The following is a 22,426-nucleotide window of genomic DNA, read 5'->3' on the forward strand; positions in this document are numbered from 1 at the left end:
GCCTGGGAACGCGCTGTCACTCAGACCGCGCCCCCTCCCCGGCAGCCGGACCGCACTGTGCGCATGCCCAGTCCCTGCCCCCCCACCCCCCCACCCGTCAGAAAACCAAGCCGCGGATGCGTGTAGACGTCAATGATTGCCACTTCTACTAACCAACCATGGATGGGGAGTGTAGACAGGGCCTGTTCCCGATTGGACGGTCGTGGGATGGCGGTTCGGCCAATAGCAGCTGGAGGCCCGCGCCGGTTGATCACGGGGGAAGGGGGCGGGACTTGGCGCGGGCTGTGTTGTCGCGCGGTGAGGTGCGCTCGGGAATGTTCTTTTATTTACATCGGCTCCGGGTTGCTGTTGTTTCCGTTAAAATCTGGGATCCGCTTCGATTCGTTGTCCTGTCGCCAAGTCCTGAAAGGCAGAGCAGAGGACCGCCGGCTCTGTAAGTGAAAGACTGTGTGTGTGTGACTGAGATGGGCCGGCGAGTGGGGGGAAGGGGGTCCCTGGCCCGACCAGGCCATGCCCGGCCTCCCGTCCCGTCAGTGACAAGGGTCTCCCCTGGCAGCTGCAGTGTCAGAGGAGCTGGCCCCGGGGCGGCTGCTGCTGCTGACGACGATCACCTCGACCCAAGTCGTGATTTGTGCCGCTGGACACCCGACGCCCGGTCTTCCTGATGGTTATATGTAAATATATTCTTTTCCATTACCGCAGTTGAAGATGCGGGTTGCCTCCCTGCGGGAACGCGGAGACCATCCCTGGCTGTTGGGGCTTCAGGGCTGAGGTTGACGCTGTCAGAATCCGATAGTAACACGAAACGGAGGGGTGGGCGGAGGAACATCTCCCTATTATTTTCCAGTCTTCAGCTTGGATATACTGAAACCATTCTGTGCATTCCTGGCACTGGTTGAGCTAGTTTTCGCTGTAGATTGGAAACTTTGCTTTGAAGCAGGAAGCACTGAAGCACATGGTGCATTTACGTACTGAGTCACTCGAGGAAACGTTGCCTTTTAAAAAAAATTACTTCTCCAAGAGGTGATCTTTTCATCCTGAGGGGTTAGTCTTGCAGAGGACAACCCTGGCAGATTTCCATGTTGCACTAACCACCTCACGCATTCATTCCCTCCACCACTAGTTGTGCAGAATGGCAGCAGTGTTTAATATGCAGAACTTGCAATGTAGCAACTCACCAAACCTCCCTCAACAGCTCTGTACCACCTGGACAAGGGAGCATGTGCAAAGGAACACCATCACCTTAATTTTCCTTTAAGCCACCCACCATCTTGCTTGGAATTATATTGTCATTCTTTCCAGAATGACCAGATGGAGTATTGTGAGGTGTAAAGATAAGCCACAGCTGGGAGTTGGGAGGTTATGATACTGTTGAAACCTTAGGTAGTGGGAGTGCTAATGAGAGTCGAGGAGCAGCCAGTTCACACTGCCCTTCTGCTTTTGACTGCTGGACCCAAAACAGCAAAAGAAATCAGGTTAATATTTAGTTCCAATATGATGCTCCTTTAGAACAGAATGGCAAAACTAATGTCTTTACCAACCCACTGACTGCTATAGTTGCCTGGACTATACTTCCTCGCACCCTGCTTCATTTAAGAACACCAGCTATTCTTTCAGTTGCTCTGTTATGAGAGGGGGCTTCTGACATCTCTTCCTTTTCCATCAACCATAAATTCCCCCTGCGGTGCTTGACACTTTTGCCCTCAGATTTTCCCCTCTCTCTGTCGGAGCAACAATAGGGATTTCCCCCATCTTCACTTTCCATCCCACTGGCCTTTGCATTTAAAGGATCATTCGCTGCCATTTACATCACCTCCTGAAGGATACCTCCACGCCTTCCTCTCCCCTCCCTTATCCATTCCTCCTGCGAAACTGTCTCTTCACCACTTGCTCATTGCAATCAACATCTGCAGAATTTTCCATCAGTATTTTACACAGTACCTCTACTCCACCTAAAAAACTGGATTGCGAGTTAATTAACACCAGAGGACATTTTCAATAGATTTAACAAAAACATTCTCCCTTATTCTAAGTTGGCATTCAGGAATTTGATTGAGTATTGTGCTTGAATTTCTGTCTGAAGCTGCTGTTATAGCTGCAGCAGAATGAGTGTTCTTACTGTCCAAGGGTACAGTGTTTTCAGTATCTTATAGACAGATCTTCAGTATGATTTACACTTGACTATTTAATTGACTTCAACTATAATGTTGGAGTTCTGCCTCAAAGCATTTTTGTAAATGCACTTATTTAACTAGGCACAAATATCAGTTCTATTCAACAGTTTTGGTTATAAATTCATGGAATATGGGCTCTGCTGGCTGGGACAGCATTTAATGCCATTCCTGATTGCAGTGGATAAGTAAGTGGTGAGCTGCCTTCATTTGGTATAAGTGCTCCCATAATGTTGTTAGGGAGGATGTTCCAGAATCTTGATCAAACAATGCTGATATATTTCCAAGACTGTATGGTGGGTGTCTTAGAGGAAAACTTGCATGTTATTTTGTTCTGATGTATAAATTGTCCTTGTTCTTCTGAATGGTAGTTGGTTGTGGGTTTGGGAAACTTCCAAATCTCCCCTCCCCCCCACCTCATTCCAGATCCAACCCTACAACTTGGAACTGCCCCCATGACCAGTCCTGCCTGTCTGTCTTCCTTCCCACCTATCCACTCCAGTCTCCCAACCAATCTATCACTAGTACCCTCCACCTATGCCCACCTATTGCGTTCCCAACTAATTCCTCCCATGCCCCCCCCCCCCCCCCCCCCCAACCCCAGCTCCATCCCCACCATCCTAGTTATCTCTCAGTCCCCTTCCCGTTTCACATTCCTGATGCAGGGCCTACGCCCGAAACATCGACTCTCCTGCTCCTCGGTTGCTCCTAACTTGCTGTGCTTTTCCAGCGCCACACTTATGGAAAACAGAAGAGCCCCTTTATGGAGTCTTTCCACTGGGAATCTCAGCTGCCAGAGGCTAAAACATTACACCAAGATGTGTCTGACTGGTGGACAAATGTGAGGAAGTGGAGAGTATGCAGCAGCAATCCATTTGTGAATGCCACCATGCCCTTCTGAAAGACATGGAGTTTTGAGACAGCTGAGATTGTGGGGTACGAAGGGCCTGTGCCCGAAACGTCGAATCTCCTGTTCCCTGGATGCTGCCTGACCTGCTGTGCTGTTCCAGCAATAAAGTTTCAACTTTGATCTCCAGCATCTGCAGACCTCACTTTCTCCTCGGGTACGAAAGGGTGTCAATGTCAGGTTCTGGACAGAGCGGTCTCTGTCTGGAAGTCAACTGCACCCCTGAGCGCCCTCAATTTTTCATGGGGTGTCAGGGCTGAGGCTCTGCATTAACTAAATGTATATTCCTTCAGCTGGCACGATAGTATTTAAATTGTTTTGGAATCATTATTCCAGACCTCTCGATTATTCATACTATAACTGAAGGGAATATTTGCCTGTAGATTACACTTAAAACAAATGTAATTAAATTTTTGCTTAATAAGTTGTATATATGATTCATCCTTTCTTTTGTATTTTGTCAAAACAAAAATGTCATAAAATAGTTGGAATATTATTAAAATACTCTTATTTCCCTTTCCAGATATCCAGTTTACAATGATCCAGTGACAACTGCTCTTTACCTGCAAAATTTATTAATTATGTTCAGCAGAATGGAAAGTAGATGTCTTTCATGGCCTATACAGTGATAACAATAAGTTAACTTTTGAGATACAATAATCACGTTTTGAGATAAAACCTACATCATGTTGAATTCTGCTACATGGAACAAAGAGAAATCCAGCGTGATGCTTCGGGATGAACCTAAGTATTATTTGGTTGCTCAAGAGTGTAATGCAATTAATAAACATACTCAAATGCCATTAAGACTAGTAAGAGGCAGCATATTAATGCTTCAGGATCGTGGTCCTCAACTACCAAACATTCATAGTAACAATAATAAAAGAGGGGTTGTTACTGTGCAATGCTTAGAACAGCCATATAACATCATACATGTTGAAGAAAAAGATTTGCAAGAAATTGAGGGAAGAGTGGCTGAACTACTTTTTGCTGTTTCAACCCCTGAGGAGAGGCATGCTCTGTCCAAAAACAAGCCAAAACTGCAGGAAGCACTCCAAATCGATTACAATTCAAACGTTAAAGTTCAGCTGAGGGCTGGAGGAGAAAAACTGCCTGGTATTATACGATTCAAGGGATCGTTGTTACAGAACAAGTTGCTATGTGAATTGTGTTTTGGAGTGGAATTACTGGTAAGTACTTGAATTATTTTCTGTTTCTTCTGTTTAGTAAGATAAATGATTGTAGAATATAAAATGGAGGGGGGCAAGAGCTTTATCTTTCCCCTTTAATTAAAGTATTCAGTAATTTAGAATCCACAATACTTAAACTGACTCCTCTTCTGTATTTAAAAAAACTATCCTGCATACCTGCTCTGAAAAAAGCTAACAGTTTGTTTTTGTTCTGTGTAGTCCAATGGAATATGCTGATGGTTGGTGTTCAGCACCCATCAGAAATAATCCTGAATGGAGGAAATTAAGAATGTAGTGAACTACTCAAGTCTTTTCTTCAAATAAATTGAAGCTAGTGTTTTCTTTTGAGATAGCTGTCATTTGTTACAAGTTCTACTTGGTGGGCGTCTTGTCATTTTTAACTCATGGCTGTTTTGAAGATCTCTTGTTTGTTTTTGTACTTACACTCTCGCGTGTGCTTACCTACTCTCTCTCGTGCGCGTGCTCGCCTTCTCTCTTTCATTTACCCTGTCTGGTGTTCTCTATCTGCACTCAGCCCACCCCCCACCCCACTCAGTCTTTTTGTGGCCCTCTTTGTCTTCAGTTTTGGAAGAAATAACAGTAATATTATGTAAGATGATGTGTCATGATGGCTATAATCATAATTTGGTGAGCATACTGACATGTCAGAAGGTTGATTTTGCTATGAGGGCCAAGTATAGAGTCATAGAGATGTACAGCACAGAAACTGACCCTTTAGTCCAACTTGTCCATGCCGACCAGATAGCCCACCCAATTTAGTCTCACCTGCCAGGACCCGGCCCAAATCCCTCCAAACCCTTCCTATTCATATATCCATCCAGATGTCTTTTTTTTTCCTGTTGCTATTGTACTAGCCTCCTCCACTTCCTTTGGCAGCATATTCCATACATGTACCACCCTTTGCATGAAACCGTTGCCATTAGGTCTCTTTTGTATTTTTCCCCTCTCGCTCTAAACTTTATGCCCTCTAGTTCTGGACTCCCCCACACCAGGGAAGAGACTTTGTCTGTTTATCCTATTCATGCTCCTCATGATTTTATAAACCTCTATAAGGTCACCCCTCAGCCTCTGCTCCAGAGAAAACAGCCCTCGCCTATTCAACCACTCCCTATAGCTCAAATCCTCCAACCCTGGAAATATCCCTGTCAATCAGTTCCGAACGCTTTCAAGTTTCACAGCATGCTTCCGATAGGAAGGAGACCAGAATTACATGCAATATTCCAAAAGTGGCCTAACCAATGTTCTGTACAGCTGCAAATTGCCCTCCCCCCCCCCCCCCCCCCCTCCTCTACTCAATACTCTGACCAATAAAGGAAAGCATACCAAATGACTTCTTCATTATCCTATCTGTCACTCCACTTTCAAGGAGCAATGAACCTAGGCTCCAAGGTCTCTTTGTTCAGCAATACTCCCTAGGACCTTACCATTAAGTGTATAAGTCCTGCTAAGATCCACAATTGATAATTGAAGGTTTTTTGATTATTTTTTTAAATGAAGTACTTGACCTACATAATTTTCATGTCAAATACATTCATCTCATTTGTGAATTAAAAATAACCATAAGAACATTGAGAGTGTTATGGACAGGACCAAACCCTCAAAATATATTAAGATGATATCCTAGACCATAACATTTTCTTCTTTTAAAGGCAAGAATTGGGCATTGCGATCTGGATGAAAATCGATTGGTCAAACTACCAGATTTGAATCAAAAAACCTCTTTATTCATACGTTAGAGTTAAAATACAACAAAAGAAAGGAGTTGGATAATTGACTCTATTGGAACATTTAAGAGAATAATAGATGGTTTAACTAAGAGACAGAGACATACTGTAACTTCCACATCCAGATTCAAGATCTCAGCAACAGCTACGGACAAACAAAAGTTAAATATCCTGGCTTTGGGAGAGTTTGACTCCACCCTTGCAGGCTGCTTTTATTGTTCCAACTTTTAAATGAAACCTCAAGGCCTCATAAGCTGTTTACTTTATTGGAACCAAATAGATAGTTCGACACCTGTTCAAAACAGGGCAAAATACACCTTTTAAAACTATAGTATCATCACAAGTTCAGGCATTTTTAATTTGCTTGATTCTTAATTCCAGCACACCTTACAATCTATATTGCTGTATTGTGAAAAACTATATTTTTCTGCTGTATACCTCTCATATGTTCTGACTTAGGAGCATAGAACAACACAAAACAATAGATCTTGTATCAATAGCAGCATTTCAGATTGAGGATTGTTGACAGCAAATGTCTTCACTTCCTATGTTCATATTTTTGCTGTATTTTAGCATAGTATGTCTGCCTGTTTAGTCAGCTGACAATTATGTAGGAGTATTTTCAGATGTTGGTAACACAGCCACAAACCAGTCACCATTTTATAAAATGTTGCTGCAGCCTTTAGTGGTTTTACAAATTGAGGGGCAAAGTTGAAAGGAAATGGGGAATAAATAAACTTGAAAAATAGAGAGTGGAGGCCAGATGGGGTCAAAATCCGGTGCCAATATCTAGTATAAACTAAAAACAGAAAATGCTGGAAATAGAAAGCAGGTTGGTCAGTGTCTGATTCACATGAAATGTTGATTGTCAGAATTTTTTACTGATATTATTTAAAGAGTAAAATAAAAATCACATTTTAATTTCTGTTTTGGGAATTATGGATCTTTAAACTGGGTGTCAGTTTGGTATTCTTTCTCTGTACCTCTTCAAAGATTTCTACATTATTCACAATAAGTGGGTCAAAACTGGCCACAGTGTCGTAAAGGAAGTAGCTGCAGAAATTATGGACACATTGATTATAATCTTTCAAAATGTCCTCTATTCTGGAAAGGATTGAAAAAAATTGCAAATGTAACACTTCAAGAAAGCAGAGAGACAGGAAATGATAAGCTAGTTAGCCTAACTTCTGCCTTTGTGAAAACTTTGGAATCCATCCTGGCCATGGTATGGACTTAATTTTGGGAGATTGATGTCCTTGTGGTATTATCAGTACACTGTTAATCCAGAGATCTGGGTCATATTCTGTGGACTCCTGTTTGAATTCAATAAAAGTCTGGATCTCAGTCTAATAACCACTGTCAATTGTGAGAAAAATCTATCTGGTTCACTAATGTCTTTTAGGGAAGGTAACAGCCATCCTTATTTGGTCTGGCCTAAATGTAACTCCAGACCCACAGCAATGTGGTTGACACTTGACTGCCCTCTGAGCGATTAAGGATAGGCAATAAATGCTGGCCTGGTCAGTGATGCCCACATTCTGTCAATGAATTTTTTTAAAGTACCAAGACCATTTAGATCTATGTTAGTAGAGAAATAGTGTTGGAGAAATTGGTGAGATTGAAGGCTGAAATTGCCAGGGTCTGATAAGCTATATCCCAGAGCAATTACTGGGTATGTTGGTGGTCATCTTCCAAGATTCTTTAGAGTTTGAAACAGTTCCTGCAGATTGGAGGATAGCTAATGTAACCCCACTACGTAAGGGTGATGAAAAGAAAATAGGGAATTATAGACCAGTGAGTCTGATGCCAGTAGTGGGAAAGATACTTCAGTTTATCAAGGATTATATAGCAAAGCACATAGAAAACAGTGGTAGAATCCGACACGGTTGGTATGGTTTATTAAAAAGGGAAGTTATGCTTAACAAATCTATTGGAATTCCTTATGAATGTAACTACTAGAATGGCTTATTTGGAGTTTTGGGAGGTTATTGACAAAGTCCCACATGAGAATAATGCATAAAATTAAAGCACGTGGTTGGGAGTAGAATATCAAGATAGATAGTTGATTTGCAAACAGGAAACAAAAGTAGGAATAAGTGGTCTTTTTGCATGGCAGGCAGTGACTTGTGGAGTATACAGCAAGAGGATCCCAGCTATTCATAGTAACATTAATGTTTTAGATGTGGGAATTAAATGTAATATCTCAATTTGCAGATGAGACAAAACTGAGTGGAAGGATGCACTGAGAGGAGAATACATAGATGTTGCTGTGTGATTTGGATAGTGTGAAGCAATTACATGGTAAGTGTAGCATAATTTAGATGAAGAATATGAGGTTATCCACTTTGGTTGCAAAAGTAGGAAGGCAGATTAATATTTGGCTGTAAATCAAAAAGGGATGTTCAACAAGTCTTGGGTATCCTTGTGCCCCAGTCGTTGAAAGTCAGTGTGTAGATGCAGCAGACTGTAGAGAAGGCAAACTGTTTGCTGGCCTTCGTAGCAAGAGGATTTGAGTACAGGAACAAGAATATCTTGCTGCAATTATACATGTCATTGGTGAGGCCAAACCTGGAATGTTGTGTGCGAATTTGGTCTCCTCAGCTGAGGAAGGATGCTTTTGCTGTAGAGAGTGTGCAATGGGGATTTACCAGATTAAATAGGCTAAAATTTGGCATATGGAGTATAATATAGGAAATAGTTTGTCCACTTTTGTAGGGAGAGCAGAATAATACTTAAACAGAGAAAAACTGTGGAATGCTGCTCTGCAGAGCTATTGGAGTGTCCCTATACATGTATGTAAAAAGGTCAAGAAGAAAGATACAGCAGGCAATGTTCCTCTTTTTATTGCAAGAGGGATGAAGTATAAAGGTAGGGAAACCTTCTCACTGTAGATGGCATTGGTGAGATTGCGCCGAGAGTACCGTGTATGAGTGTATATACTTGATAAGGGACAAACGTGCATTGAAAGGAGTTCAGAGAAAGTTCACGAGCTGAATTCCTGAGATAACTAGGTTTAGTTATGTGGAAACATTGAGCAAGTTGGGTGTACTCATTGGAATATGGATGAAGTAATGTTATTAAAACACATTCGATTCTGAGGAATTTGATTGTATAGATGCTGGGAAGATGGTGACAACCTCTTCTCTCCCCATGGAATCTGGATCTAGGGGATGCAGTTTACAAATAATGCAGAGGAATCACTTCTCTCAAAGCATTGTTAGCCTTTGGAATTCCCTCCTCCTGAGAGTCATTGAATATATTCAACACTTAAGTTACACTGTTTTTGATCTGCAAAGTTCTTGACCATTATAGGAGTGGGATTTGTAGCATGAAAATGGGACTAAGCCTCCAATAGATGAGCCATAAATGTTTTAAATGGTGCAGCAAACTGGGTGGGCTAAATACTTAGGCATGCTAGTTTTTTGAATTATCTCACATTTTCCACAAGGCCTAACCAAACTCTTATGCAAATGAGGCATAATTCTTTTGGTTATGTATTTAATTATCCTAAGTTTTGTAATACCCAACCTTGTCAAAGGTTCACATACTAAAACATCCTAAGTCTTTCTCTTGCTTGAGAGCCAAGTGTCACAGTCTTAAGGATATGGGGTAGGCTATTTGCGACTGAGATAAGCAGAAATTTCTTCAGTTCAACAGAAAGCAATTGAGGTCAAAACTTTTGAATATTATTAAGAAAGAATTAGTTATAGTTTTTATTGCTAAAGGGATTCAGAGGGTGTTGGGGGAGAAAGTGGGAATAGTACTGAGTTGGCTGAGCAGGCTCAAAGGGCTGAACAGCCTACTTCTGCTGCAGTTTTCTTTATTTTTATATTTCTACAAATCTTGTTTTGCATAAATGCTTGACATTGGTACTACCTAAAAAAAACTTTTGTCTACTAATATTAAATATTGTTTGCCAGAGGCAGACCCATTTCTCCCATTGCTTTCTGACTGTAATCCATTTTCATTTGCTGATTTTTGCTGTTGTCCTGATGACATTTTGATTTTGTGCAGATTGCTCTCCTCTTATTTAAGTTACCATTAGCGACTTTGCTCTGTGGTATTGTTTACATGACTTATTAATTTTTTTTTCTCAATCATCATGCATTTGGTTATAGTGAGTTCAGTTTTCCTATTAATCGGTTTAGCTAATCTGTTAGATTGTTGGTTTGCAGATCAGTGTATGATGCCAACAGCATGGGTTCAATTCCCATCACCAGTTTGACGTTACCACGAAGTACACTCCTTCTCAGCCTCTTCCCTCGCCTGAGGTCTGATAGCTTTCAGGTTAAATCACCACCAGTCGCTTCTCTCTAAGGGAGCAGCCCCTTTGGTGTGGTATGACTATGGTGACACAACAACAATGACATATAATTTTCTTCCGATACCATATAAATATTCCATGAATTAAGTTCTCAAAATAATTCCATATATTTTAATTGTAGAATTTTTTAGTTACTGTTTTAGGGTGGTCTGTCATCTCATTCTTTGAAGCATCAAGATAACATGGTTAGACAGAACAGACCTTGATTTCCAATGTATACTTCCCTAGGAAGTAATACGATTAATAAATCAAATGACCTTGAAAATCCCCTAGAATCGAGGAAGTGTTTTTGTGCAGTGTTTAAAAGGAGCTTCTTTGGACTTTCCCTCAAATTATTGACGTATATTATCCTGTCTGTTACTTTGTTCTTTTCTCAATGTTATTCTTGCTGTGTTATTGTGATATAGCACACCATGTGTGGGCTAATCAGTACTTAAACCTGTTTTCACCTTGATTTGTATTCTGATCCTCTGTTACTGCAACACATCTTGTTTGTTTTTACTGAAGCTAACTAATGGTTCTGACAGCTATTTTTTTTAAAGCACAATGCACAGATCTATTTCCTGATGAACAGAGTGCATGTGGTTATTACGCTGATTACTGACTCCCAATATCATCGTTTTACACACCAATTAATTTGTAATCTCTAATTTCACGTTTCCTTAAAAGTGAACTTGTTTGAAATTTAGAATCTATTTTTACTTTATCTTTACCGTACATTTTGAAATCCTTGTCTAAGTAGTTGACATATATTTGAACTTTTTGCATATGTAGGATCACTCTTCAAAGATTCATTTTGAAAGGTGTAACCAGGGCAAAATATTAGGACTGCTTAAAATATTCTGTGGGCTAAATGCAAAACATAATTGGGGGATCTTCACTAAATGCATGAATGAATAGGAAACATATATTACAACTTTCAGGTCTTTACATATATTTTTTAAATGATCTGAATGTCTTGTGTTCAGAAATCTATTATACTCTCCAGTAAATATAGGTATGTAATGTTAAGATGCGTGCGGTATCTCAACTGGGTATTGTCTTTCTCATGTGCATTTCTCTCGCATGAACTGAGAAACACTTGGTACATTTTCTTTCTTTCCTTCCATTTTGGAGAAGTCAGCAGTAAACTTGTCAAAAAAAATGAATACCTTGGGTATAAAGGAAGTTTGAACTGCTAATCTCAAATGAATGAGAGCCGCCCCGGGAAGAGACCAGTTGATTTTTGTTGCGTCAAAAGTTGTAAAAACTGACATTCCCAAGTGAGCTCACTTGGCTTTAAAAGTCATCATCAATGCCTGGAACGTGTTGATTATTTTTTATCACGGTGGGCAGTCTCTTGTTTGGAATGCAGAATTATTTTCTCACATTGTGACACTGAATCAAGCAACTGTTTTCCCTCAATGTTTTAATTATAGGCCACTGTACATCCTATTATAGCAGGATCATTGTAATTTGTTTATGGATAACAGTTTCTTTAATATAACAGCTTTGGTTCTCCATTTACTTGCTGTTGGAGCCTATCTCATTAATGTCTCTTATTTAACAGGAAGAAGGCAGGGGTCAAGGCTATACAGATGGCTCGTACAAAGGAAAGCAACTCTTTCGCTGCGATGATGATTGTGGAGTTTTTGTTCCTTTTGACAAACTAGAACTTGTTGAAGAGGAAGATGACACTGATCTCAAATCTGGCAATACTGAAATGTTTTTGTATAGTGACAAGTCTGCCATAGAAATTAACTCGAGGGTGTCTACCATGATTGACGATGAAGTTGTGTATGGAACAGTCGTATTCTGTGGCCTGCTGTCAGGAAAAGAAGACTATGGCTATTTTCTAGGTGTTGATATGGTGAGTTTTTATAAGTGATTATCATTTTATGTCTCTGCTGTGGAACATACTTTGCTATATTTACAATTAGTTGTAGCCTGTTTCTGAGGGTGAACATAAACTAATGTTTTTGAATTTTAGGAACCGGTGAGCCGAATGGTGCATCAATTTAACGTTTTTAAAAATTTGTTCATGATAACTGGGTGTCGTTGGCAAAGTCAGCATTTATTGTCCATCCCCAATTATGTTTGAACTGAGTAGCTTGCTAGCCCATTTAGAAGGCAGTTGAGAGTTGCTGTGGAGTCATGTGTAGGCTAGACCAGGTAAGGATGGCAGATTTCCATTCCATTTTTAAATGCTGTTCATGCAAGGCTAAGTCTTCAAGGATTCAACAGTATTTCCTTCTTTTTGATTCGGGATGTAGGATCCTTTTGAACTCTGTATTTCTCTCAATTTAAAAAAAAACAAAGAACTGTAGATGCTGGAAGTCAAGACAAAAAAGGAAATTGTTGGTAAAACTCAGCAGGTCTGGCAGCATCTGTGAAGAGAAATCAGAGTTAAAGTTTTGGGTCCGGTAACCCTTCAGGCCTCATCTCCCTGTGTCTGTGTGGGTTTTCTCAGTCCAGAGATATGCAGACGAGGTAGATTAGCCATGGAAAATGCAGGGATAGGGAAGGGGAGTGGGTTTTCAGAGGATCGCTATGGATCCAATGGGCCAAATGGCCTGGTGCCAACTGTAAGCATTCTATGTTGACCAATGCAACAAATTATTTTTAAAAACCTTTTTCCTTCCCTGCTCTTTGAAAGCTGTTTATGGTCTTGTGGTAGCACTTCAGTGTATATTCACTGAAGTTTCTTGAAGTATTTTAAAATACCAGTTTGGATGGGAAGATAAATTTGAAGGAATGTCCCAAAGAAAATGGGAACTGTGAAGAAAAAGGGAGAATCCAACTAAACACAACGTTTTGTATGCAAGAGGGTCGTGTGCATGCTTCCTCTTTTCCTTCTTTGTTAAAATTTTTGCTGCTGCTTGTTTCAGGGAGGAAAATATAATGGTGTATATTTGAATTTAGTGCTTGATCATGCTGACTATCTTACAAGCATGCAAATGTACTGTTAGAGTCAGTCTGTCATAGGTTCTGTCCCTTTCTCCAGTGTTCAGAAGGTATTAGCAAATGTTACAGATCAGAACAAATGACTTCAGCATGCCCTGCACAATGAAAAAGGAAGAATAGTTGGGTTCCCTTGCTCCTGATTGCTGATGAGTGATCTCATGTTAGAAGCATTGGATACATAGAGATCAGCCACCAATTGTGAAGCACTCCACTGTTCAGCTAGAAGAACTTAACCATGTTATCAAATGAGCCCATTCATAAACTCACTTGTCTGAGGGCTCAAGGGTTGTTAGTAGAAATGAATTGTATCGGAATAAACGGTTGGAAGTGAAGAGCAGTTCGCTGTTTCACAACTCTGCTCAAGCTTCTGCAGAGAAAACATACTATATTTCTTTTTTTTTGAGGAACACCTCTAATGAGGTAAGCATTTATGTTAAAGTTCTCCATTAATAAATATCTCTTCTCGCTTTGATCCTTTCAACAAATGGATGCCAACATCCAATAAACTTTTAACTTGTCTTCGTTTGCCCTCAAGTATATCAGTGATGCACGGTATATACAAAGCGTTGCATTCCATCTATGACAACAATGATTTAGATTAGATTAGATTCCCTACAGTGTGAAAACAGGTCCTTCGGCCCAACCAGTCCGCACCGACCCTCCGAGGAGCAACCCACCCAGACCCATTCCCCTGACTAACACCTCCAGGCAATTTAGAACGGCTAATTCACCTAACCTTTGGACTGTGGGAGGAAACCGGAGCACCCGGAGGAAACCCACGCAGACACTGGGAGAATGTGCAAACTCCGCACAGACAGTTGCCTGAGGTGGGAATTGAACCCAGGTCCCTGGCACTGTGAGGCAGCAGTGCTAACCACTGAGCCACCGTGCCACCCAAATTTATTGTATCTTTGCCATGGTATAGGCATATTTGGAGATAGTGTAAGGAGCCCTGGGTGTAAATCAAGCCCTTTTAATCTTGTGGAAAGAAAACAAATTGTTACCATCCACTTTCTTGTTCCTCTTGATGCAACTTAAATTAAATCTAAAATAAGATATTTTTGAGATGTTAAGCGTTAAGATGTTTGGTGTAACTCTTTAACTGAAAAACTTGGTTTGCTGGTCTTCTAACAAATAGTTTGATAACTTGAGAGATCGTAAATGTGAGTATTAGATTTTATAAATTGTCTACTTGTAGGCAAATAAAAGTTTTTTTTAATGACTAGATCGTCTATCCAGAAGGATGGTAAAGACTGCCCATTTCCAATTCTGACATCTCATTATTTTTTAAAAGAATCCATTGATTTACTTTCACTATTATGCATTCTCAGATGCTTCCTTTCTAAACTGAAAAGTCCAAGTCTCTCCAGCACTTCCCGATAACTCTATCAGGATAAACCTCATAACTCTGTAGTGCCCTGCAGAGCTTCAGCTTGGCGGCCATAGTTAGGTGCAAATTCATGTTGCAGTCTGACTAGTGTACAGTACTGTAAAGCTTGATTATTGCCTCCTGTGATATGTATTATATTGTTTTTAACATTGCAGTTCATATCTGATTTGTGTGCTACTATGGATTGGTAGACTTGTTTATTGACAAATCACCCAGGATTCCTAGGTTTGTCCTTTATTATATCAGAATCATTCACAATCCATGTCACTCAATTTTCCATCGTGTTCATTTTATACTTGCATGTATTGAACTTTATTTGCCATTAGTCTGCCTATTTAAATAGCTTGTCCAACTTATTCGCCAATTTTTGAGCCACCTCTTTCAATTCCATGTCGTTTACAGTTTGATATTATCAGCATTTTTCACTACTTTGCATTGAGTTGCTGAATTTGATTTGATTCAGTTCAATTGAAGCAATGCTGAATCCATTACTGAACCACGAGTCACTCAATCAGCACTTTTTTTCCTTCTGTATAACACCTCCACTCCCACTTCACTAAGCCCAGTCTTTGAATGTTAGTGAGGGAGTGATAGAGGAGGGGAATGCACTGAAAGTTGTGAGAATTAAGAGACAAACCGAGAACAGTTTAGGGCAACATGATAACTCAGTGGTTAGCATTGCCGACTCACAGCACCACTATTCGATTCCAGCTTTGGGCTTCTGTGCAAACCCCACACAGATATTCTCCCAGCATGGGTTTCCTCTTGGTGCTCGGGTTTCCTCCCATATCTAAAGATGGTCAGATGGATTGTCCATGCTGAACTGCCCATAGTGTGCAGGGATGTGCAGGCTAGGTATATTAGCCACAAGGAATGCAGAGTTACAGTGATAGAATATGGGCATAGGACGCTTTGCAGAGGGTTGGTATGGATTCGATGGGCCAATTAGCCTTCTTCCACACTGTAGGGTTTCTAAGATTCTACATTTCCAACAACATTCAAGAAGCACAACGCCATCCAGGAAAGATCAGCTTGTTTGTTTGGCCCCATTCATCATCTTAGACATTTATTCCCTCCACCATAAATATACAATATTAGCAATGTGTGCCATCTACAACAGGCTGCAGAAAGTTGCCAAAGAACCTTCTTCAACACCTTCAAACCCAGAACCACTTCCGCCTAGAAGGACAGGTGCACCAGATGCATGGGAACATCACTATCTGCAAGTTCACCTCTAAGCCGTGCACCATCCTGACTTGGAATTATATTGCCATTCTTTCATGGTCACAGTTTGAAATGGACAACAAATGTTGGCCTATCCAACAGTGCCCACCTCCAGTGAACGAATAGCAAAATAATAATGGAATAGAATTAGAGAGAAGACCGATCCTCCAAGAGTACAGGTGGAAGAGGGGAAAAAAGGGTAATCTTTTAAAGTCATGGCCAAAACATAACTGCATGTGTATATAACATTTTATTAATAATTCAAAATATATAATCTTGTGCATTGCTTTTAACCCTTGAGCTATGCAAGAGTGCTGTTTAATATAAAAATTTACTGTTAAGATATTAACTGTAATGGAGAGAGAGAGAGAATTAATGTTTCGAGTTCTGAAGGAGATTCCTATTGGACTCGGAATGTTAATGCCATTTCTTTCTCCACAGATGCTGCCAAACTTCCTGCGTTTCTATGGCTTCTCCAACATCCACAGTCTTTTGCTTTTATTGAAATGTTAATATTTCTGTTTTCAGGATAACGTCTTAGGTGATTGGGATGGCACATGGGAAGGAAAAGTGCTGTACAATACTTCACACGGAAAGATCTCCCTTCTGTGGATAGAAGATGTACAGCTAGGTAGATACGTTTCTCTTATGAAAATTAATTCTCCAATGATATGTTCTTGCATTTAGTTAATGTTAAAAATAAGTAAAGAAGATTAACTGTCATGTGAATATCAGTTATGTTATGATCCAAACTGATGTTATAGCTGGACAAAATAAAAACCAAAAGAATTGTGGATGCTGTAAATCAGAGACACCAAATAGAAATTGTTGAAAAAGCTCAGCAGGTCTGGTAGCATCTGTGGAGAGAAATCAGAGTTAATGTTTCTGGTCCAGTGACCCTTTCTCAGAATGCCTCTGAGGTAGGATCACTCGACCAAAGCACTAACTCTGATTTTGCTATTTCCAAATAACACCCTTTTAAAGATTTTGAAACACACAGTAGAAATACAATCCCATTATTCCCAACAGCATGCCATTACAGTACAGTACACCTGAGAGAAAATCCTTCTGTATCCCACAAATGGTTTGAAATAGATTTGGCTTCAACTCCTAGTCATGAGAATCTGATGAATTTATTCTTGATTTGTCATATAACTGAGCATAAACTGTCCCAGCTTCCAATGACACCTTGAGTTTGAACCAAGTATTTCTGGTCTGAAACTTTTAAACAAAACTTACACTGAGGTAACCAACTTTTAAACAATTCTAAACCATCCTCTCCCTTTCTCAGGAGCAACCATTTTACATGTTCAACTACAACTACAGCTAAGAACACTACAGAACTGCCCAGGCTGAAACTAAAAGGGTCCCTTTTGATTTTGCCAAGTTGTGAATTTCCTATAAGCACCCTCCAAAAAATTCCCAAATGTCTTATCTGAAAGCTTAATGTGCACTGTGGCTTCAGATATTTTGTGACTTAATTATTAACTCCTTTTAGACCCAAATGAGACTCATACAGTGCTTGTTCAAATTCAACAATCCAAACTCAAAAATAAATTACATTTAGAGCCTTGGCACTGGCTGGAAACTTGTGGGAAACTTGTGGGAAGCTTATGTTGCTTCTCATAACAGGATGACGGGACGTTGAAAGCAAGGACAAGGGAATGGCTTTCGTTGGTCTATCTCATGCCCGATGCCAGCATCCTTGATTGGGCGCAGAGTATCTTTAAACAATGGACCCTTTCCCCACGAGGCTGCAGGTTTTCCTGGGCAAACTCCTCTGTATGATGGGTTCCTTGGTTGCTGTTGGTTGCATACCTGGAGTGAGGCCCCTAAGTATCTATGTAGTTGGGGTCATCAATTGACCTTCATGTCGGGAGTTCACCTTCTTCCTTTCTTGCCCTGAGTCTGATTAGGGAAGAGAAAGCAGTACTCTTTTTTTTTTCTCTTGCCCTCCCATCTCAGAACTTGCTTCTGGTGAGGAACGCAGAGCATCAGACTTTAAATTCTGCGCAGTATGCCATTGCATTCATTTGGCTGACAGTGAGAGTTATGGTTGCTTACAGATTTCATTATTTAAAATTACTGTTGCTGGTGTATTGGTGCATGTCGCTTTATTCTTTGTGATGTCACAGAGCTTCATCCTTTTTAGCCCAGTAATTACGATTTGCAGCCAATCTGTTTAATAGAAGATACTGATATCTCAAGGCAGTGGGACTGTCATGTATGTACTGTAATGTTTTTGCTAAAACATTTCTCAAAGAGAAAGATGAAATAACATGTCTTAAATTAAAACAAAGTCTAATTAGCATGTTAACCTTGGTAGTCTTGTAAATAATTCTACCACTGGGAAATTGAGATTAAGGTGTGACATAAGTAAATTGTTTAGGACTATTAAAGAATATGGTCAGGTAAAAACCATTTCTTCTGCTTAGAGAGTCCAGAACAAAGAACCATTCTGAACTAGGCCATTCAGCAATGATATCAGCAAGTACTTCACTTGGGGTTGTGGAAGACAGTTTCAAAAAGCTGTTGCAGTCAGGTTATTTGAATGTTTTGTAATACCTGAGATTGATAGAATTCTAATAGGCAAGAAGGTTAAATGGAATGAAGGTAGAGGTTGGCTGTGATCTAATTGAATAACGGAACAGATTTGAAGTACTGCTGTTCCTATGATTGTACCTCCAGTCAGACCCATCTTCACTGCTGCAGAATTGAATGAGTCCATTTTTGGCCATCATGCTGACTAGCTATTCCAGCTGGGCCATCTGGACTTGGGCCTTACAAAAGGACAGGTAGGGTTAACTATACTATGGTAGGTGGTCATTCAAATACCCCTGCTACCCCTGGGGTGCAAATGCCTATCCAAGGACCTTTTTTCCTCCTCCTAGTGTTTTTATGTAGTTTGAAATGTCAGACAAAATTTTGGGCTTAATGGAATTTGTTGGAATGAGATTTTTATGGTCTAACAGAAACTGAACATCTGAGTGTGCTACTCTGTGAGGGGAGAAAGCTTAGATTTTGACATTACTTGGGCACATTGCTGACAGAAATATTATATTATTTTGTTCTGGAATGGGCAGCTTTGTAGGTCTGAGAGCTGATTTATATTTGCTGATAAAAAGCAAGCCTATGTTGAAGAACTTGTTATGCTAATTGCATCCTGTGCAAATATTGCAGACACCTCAGAAACACGGCCACTGAAACAAAACTTTGCATCGAGAGGTATTAATGAAAAGATCTCTTCAAATGTCAGCAGCAGATCAAAGAATAAAGGTAACGCAGTGTTTATTTCTGTCCCACAATATGAAGATACATTCTTCATCAAACCGTTCCCTGTGAAGCCAACATTTATGTAAACCATCACCTCTGTGTAGGATACTGAAAATGCTGATACACAAGATTCCATTCTAGAAGATAATATTGTATCTGAAGTGGACACAACCAAATACAAAAGAGACTTCCTTCAGGAGCACAGCAGATCAAGTAGCATCCAAGGAGCTACTTGGACTTTCTTTGGGGGGGGGGGGGGGGGAGGAGGGGGGAGTGATGGACAGGTCCAGAGGCTGGTGCCAAGTTGGAGGCTTGGGATTGGGATTATGTGGGGGGAGGGGAAATGAGGAAGCTGTCAAAATCCACATTTATCCTGTGTGGTTACAGGGTTGTAAGGCGGAATAGTTGGTGTTCTTCCTCCAGGTGTCTGGTGGTAACGGTTTGGCGATTTAGGAGGCCCAGGGCCTGAATATCCTTGACTGAGTGAGAGTGGCAGTGGGGTTGGTGGGCATAGGTATCCCAGAGATGTTTTCTGAAACGATCCGTAAGAAGGCGTCCTGTCTCTCTGATGTGCAAATTTGAAAGGAGAAGTTGTTGAGGGTGAGGGCGAGTACAGCCAGGCAGAAAGAATGGAAGAAACTGAGGGCTTGGAGACACGTTGATCCACCACAATGAAGGTTTCTTCCTCTCGCGCTGTCCCAACCAGTACCCTTCCACCTATACACTCCTCCACCTGGCTGAACTGGTCCTCCCTCTCCCTCTTCCAATCCTGCCACATCCTCAAAAACAAAGGGATAGCCATCTCACCCGTATGGGACCCTGCTATGCCTACCTGTTTGTCGGATACGTGGAACAGTCCATCGTCCTCAGTTACACCGTCATCACCCTCCCACTGTTTCTCTGTAACATCAATAATTGCATTGGAGCTGCCTTGTGTTACCACGAGGTTGAACAGTTCATCAACTTTACCAACGCCTTCCACTCCGACCTCAAATTCACCTGGACCATCTCTGACACCTCTCTCCCCTTCCTGGACCTCTCTGTCTCCGACGACTGACTTAAGAACAGACATCTACTACAAGCCCACTAACTCCCACAGCTACCTAGACTACACCTCCTCCTGCCCTACTTCCTGTAAAAACTCCGTTCCTTATCCCCAATTCCTCTGCCTCCGCCGCCCATGATCCCAGGATGACCGATTCTACCTCAAAGTCGCAGATGGCTTCCTTCTCCCATTATCGCAGCTTCCCTTCCCACGTGGTTGACGATGCCCTCCAATGTATTTCCTCTACTTCATGCACCACTGCCCTTGAACTCCACCCCTTCCCAATGCAACAAGGACAGAACCCATCGATCCTCACCTTCCACCCCATCAACCTCTGCATACATCGCATCATCCTCCACCACTCTTCCACCTCCAAACGGATCCCACCACCAAAGATCTATTTCCCTCCTTACCCCAATCAGCGTTCTGGAGAGACCATTCTCTTCATGACTCCCTAGTCAGGTCCACGCCTCTCACCAGCCCAAACCCCACTCCTGCAAAGCCTGCGTACACACCACTCCCCTCATCTCCGTCCAAGGCCCCAAGGGATCGTTCCTCATTTGTCAGAAATTTATTTGTACCTCTACCAATGTTATTTACTGCATCCGTTGCACTCCGTGTGGTCTCCTGTTTACATTAGGGAAGCAGGATGCCGCCTTGTGGATCGTTTCAGAGAACATCTCTGGGATACCCACACCTATCAATCCCATCGCCCCGTGGCTAAACACTTCAACTCCCCCTCCCACTCCATCAAGAACATGCAGGTCCTGGGCCGCCTCCACCACCAAACCGTTACCACCCAATGTCTGGAGGAGGAATGTCTCATATTCTGCCTTGAGACCCTGCAACTACACAGGATAAATGTGGATTTCAACATTCTCCCCCCCCCCCCCCCCCACAACCTCCCTCCGCATTATCCCAGTCCCAAACCTCCAACTCGGCACTGCCCTCTGAACCTGTCCATCACTCCCCCATCTGACATATCACTACCTGCCTCCCCTTCATCCATCTTTCGCTTTCTCAGCTAACCACCCCAAACCTCCTCCCATTTATAATTCAGCCCCGGTCCACAAGCCTCATTCCTGATGAAGGGCTTATGCCCGAAATGTCGATTCTGTCGATCCTCGGATGCTGCCTGACCTGCCGGGCTTTCCTAGCAACACTCGACTCTGATCACCAGCATCTGCTGTCCTCACTTTCTCCTTCCTGTAGGAATAGGCACTTTAGTTTCTTTTTGTCTCCTTTCTTTAGGCCACTGGCACAAGGACCAATTGCTATATCCCAGTTTTGATTGTAAGTAGCTCTGTGCAACGTGTGGATCAAAATCAAGAGTCTTTAGTCTGTGCTGTCTTGGCAATCTAATCTGAATTGAATTGGAGTCCAATCGAAATTTATGTTGTAATCGTATTATCATATTTGATTCATGAAACAGTTAGATGATGCACTGTGTACCCTTATGGTCTTTATATATGGATTAATTCATATTGGGTCAATTAATGTTGGATGAACGGCATTCTTTGTCATAATTATTTTGTGATTCTGTCTAAAATTTGTATAAAACTGATGAGCATGCAAAGACTTTTGTTTTTAAAGCTTCTGTTAAATTTCATACATTTTACACATGATTTTGTTTAAAGAGGCACCTGAATTTGTCTTTTTTTTTTAAAATCTAGAAATATTTGACTTCCTATAATCCAGAAACCATACTGAATTAGCAACCCAAAAAGGGAAACATTTGTTCCTGATCTAGTGTTTTTTTTCAGTATCTGATTGCAGTTATGTTTTGATATCAATATATCCCACACAAGTGCAGGGCAGTTACTGTCTCTAACAAGAGAGAATCTAACCATCACTCCTTGACGTTTATTAGCAATCCCATCACAGAATACTCCATTTTCCACACTGAGGGTTACAATTGACCTGAAACTGAACTGGACTAGCTATACAAGTATTGTGGCTGTGAGCAAGTCCGAGGCTACCTGCAGCAAATAATTCACTTCCTGACTCCACAAAGCCTGGTCACCATCTATAAGGCCTCAGCAGGTGTGTGATGGAGTACACTCCACTTGCTTAGAGTGCAGATCCAAACGGAGACAAAGCTTGACAACATTCAGGACAATACAACCTACCTGATTGGCATTGCACCCAGAAGTATTCATTCCCTTCACCACTGACAATCTGTAGCCATCGTGTGTACCATCTACAAGATGAATT

The 22,426-nt window shown here is 41.2% G+C and overlaps 1 protein-coding gene across 1 annotated transcript in view; it reads left to right on the forward strand.

Moving 5' to 3' along the window:
- The first annotated feature begins 280 nt into the window (after positions 1 to 280).
- Positions 281 to 22,426, forward strand: part of cyld (cylindromatosis (turban tumor syndrome)) — a 66,691-nt gene continuing 44,545 nt past the window's right edge. Inside the window, exons 1-5 of the mRNA XM_043706967.2 lie at positions 281 to 433; positions 3,602 to 4,268; positions 11,887 to 12,186; positions 16,423 to 16,525; positions 19,075 to 19,170. Of these exons, the coding sequence (XP_043562902.2) occupies positions 3,765 to 4,268; positions 11,887 to 12,186; positions 16,423 to 16,525; positions 19,075 to 19,170 (1,003 nt within the window). The 5' untranslated portion in view covers positions 281 to 433; positions 3,602 to 3,764. The remainder of the gene's footprint in view (positions 434 to 3,601; positions 4,269 to 11,886; positions 12,187 to 16,422; positions 16,526 to 19,074; positions 19,171 to 22,426) is intronic.

This window comes from Chiloscyllium plagiosum, unplaced genomic scaffold, assembly GCF_037043375.1.
Source record: "Chiloscyllium plagiosum isolate Xiang-an unplaced genomic scaffold, Cpla_swu_hap1 HiC_scaffold_17, whole genome shotgun sequence".
NCBI lineage: Eukaryota > Metazoa > Chordata > Chondrichthyes > Orectolobiformes > Hemiscylliidae > Chiloscyllium > Chiloscyllium plagiosum.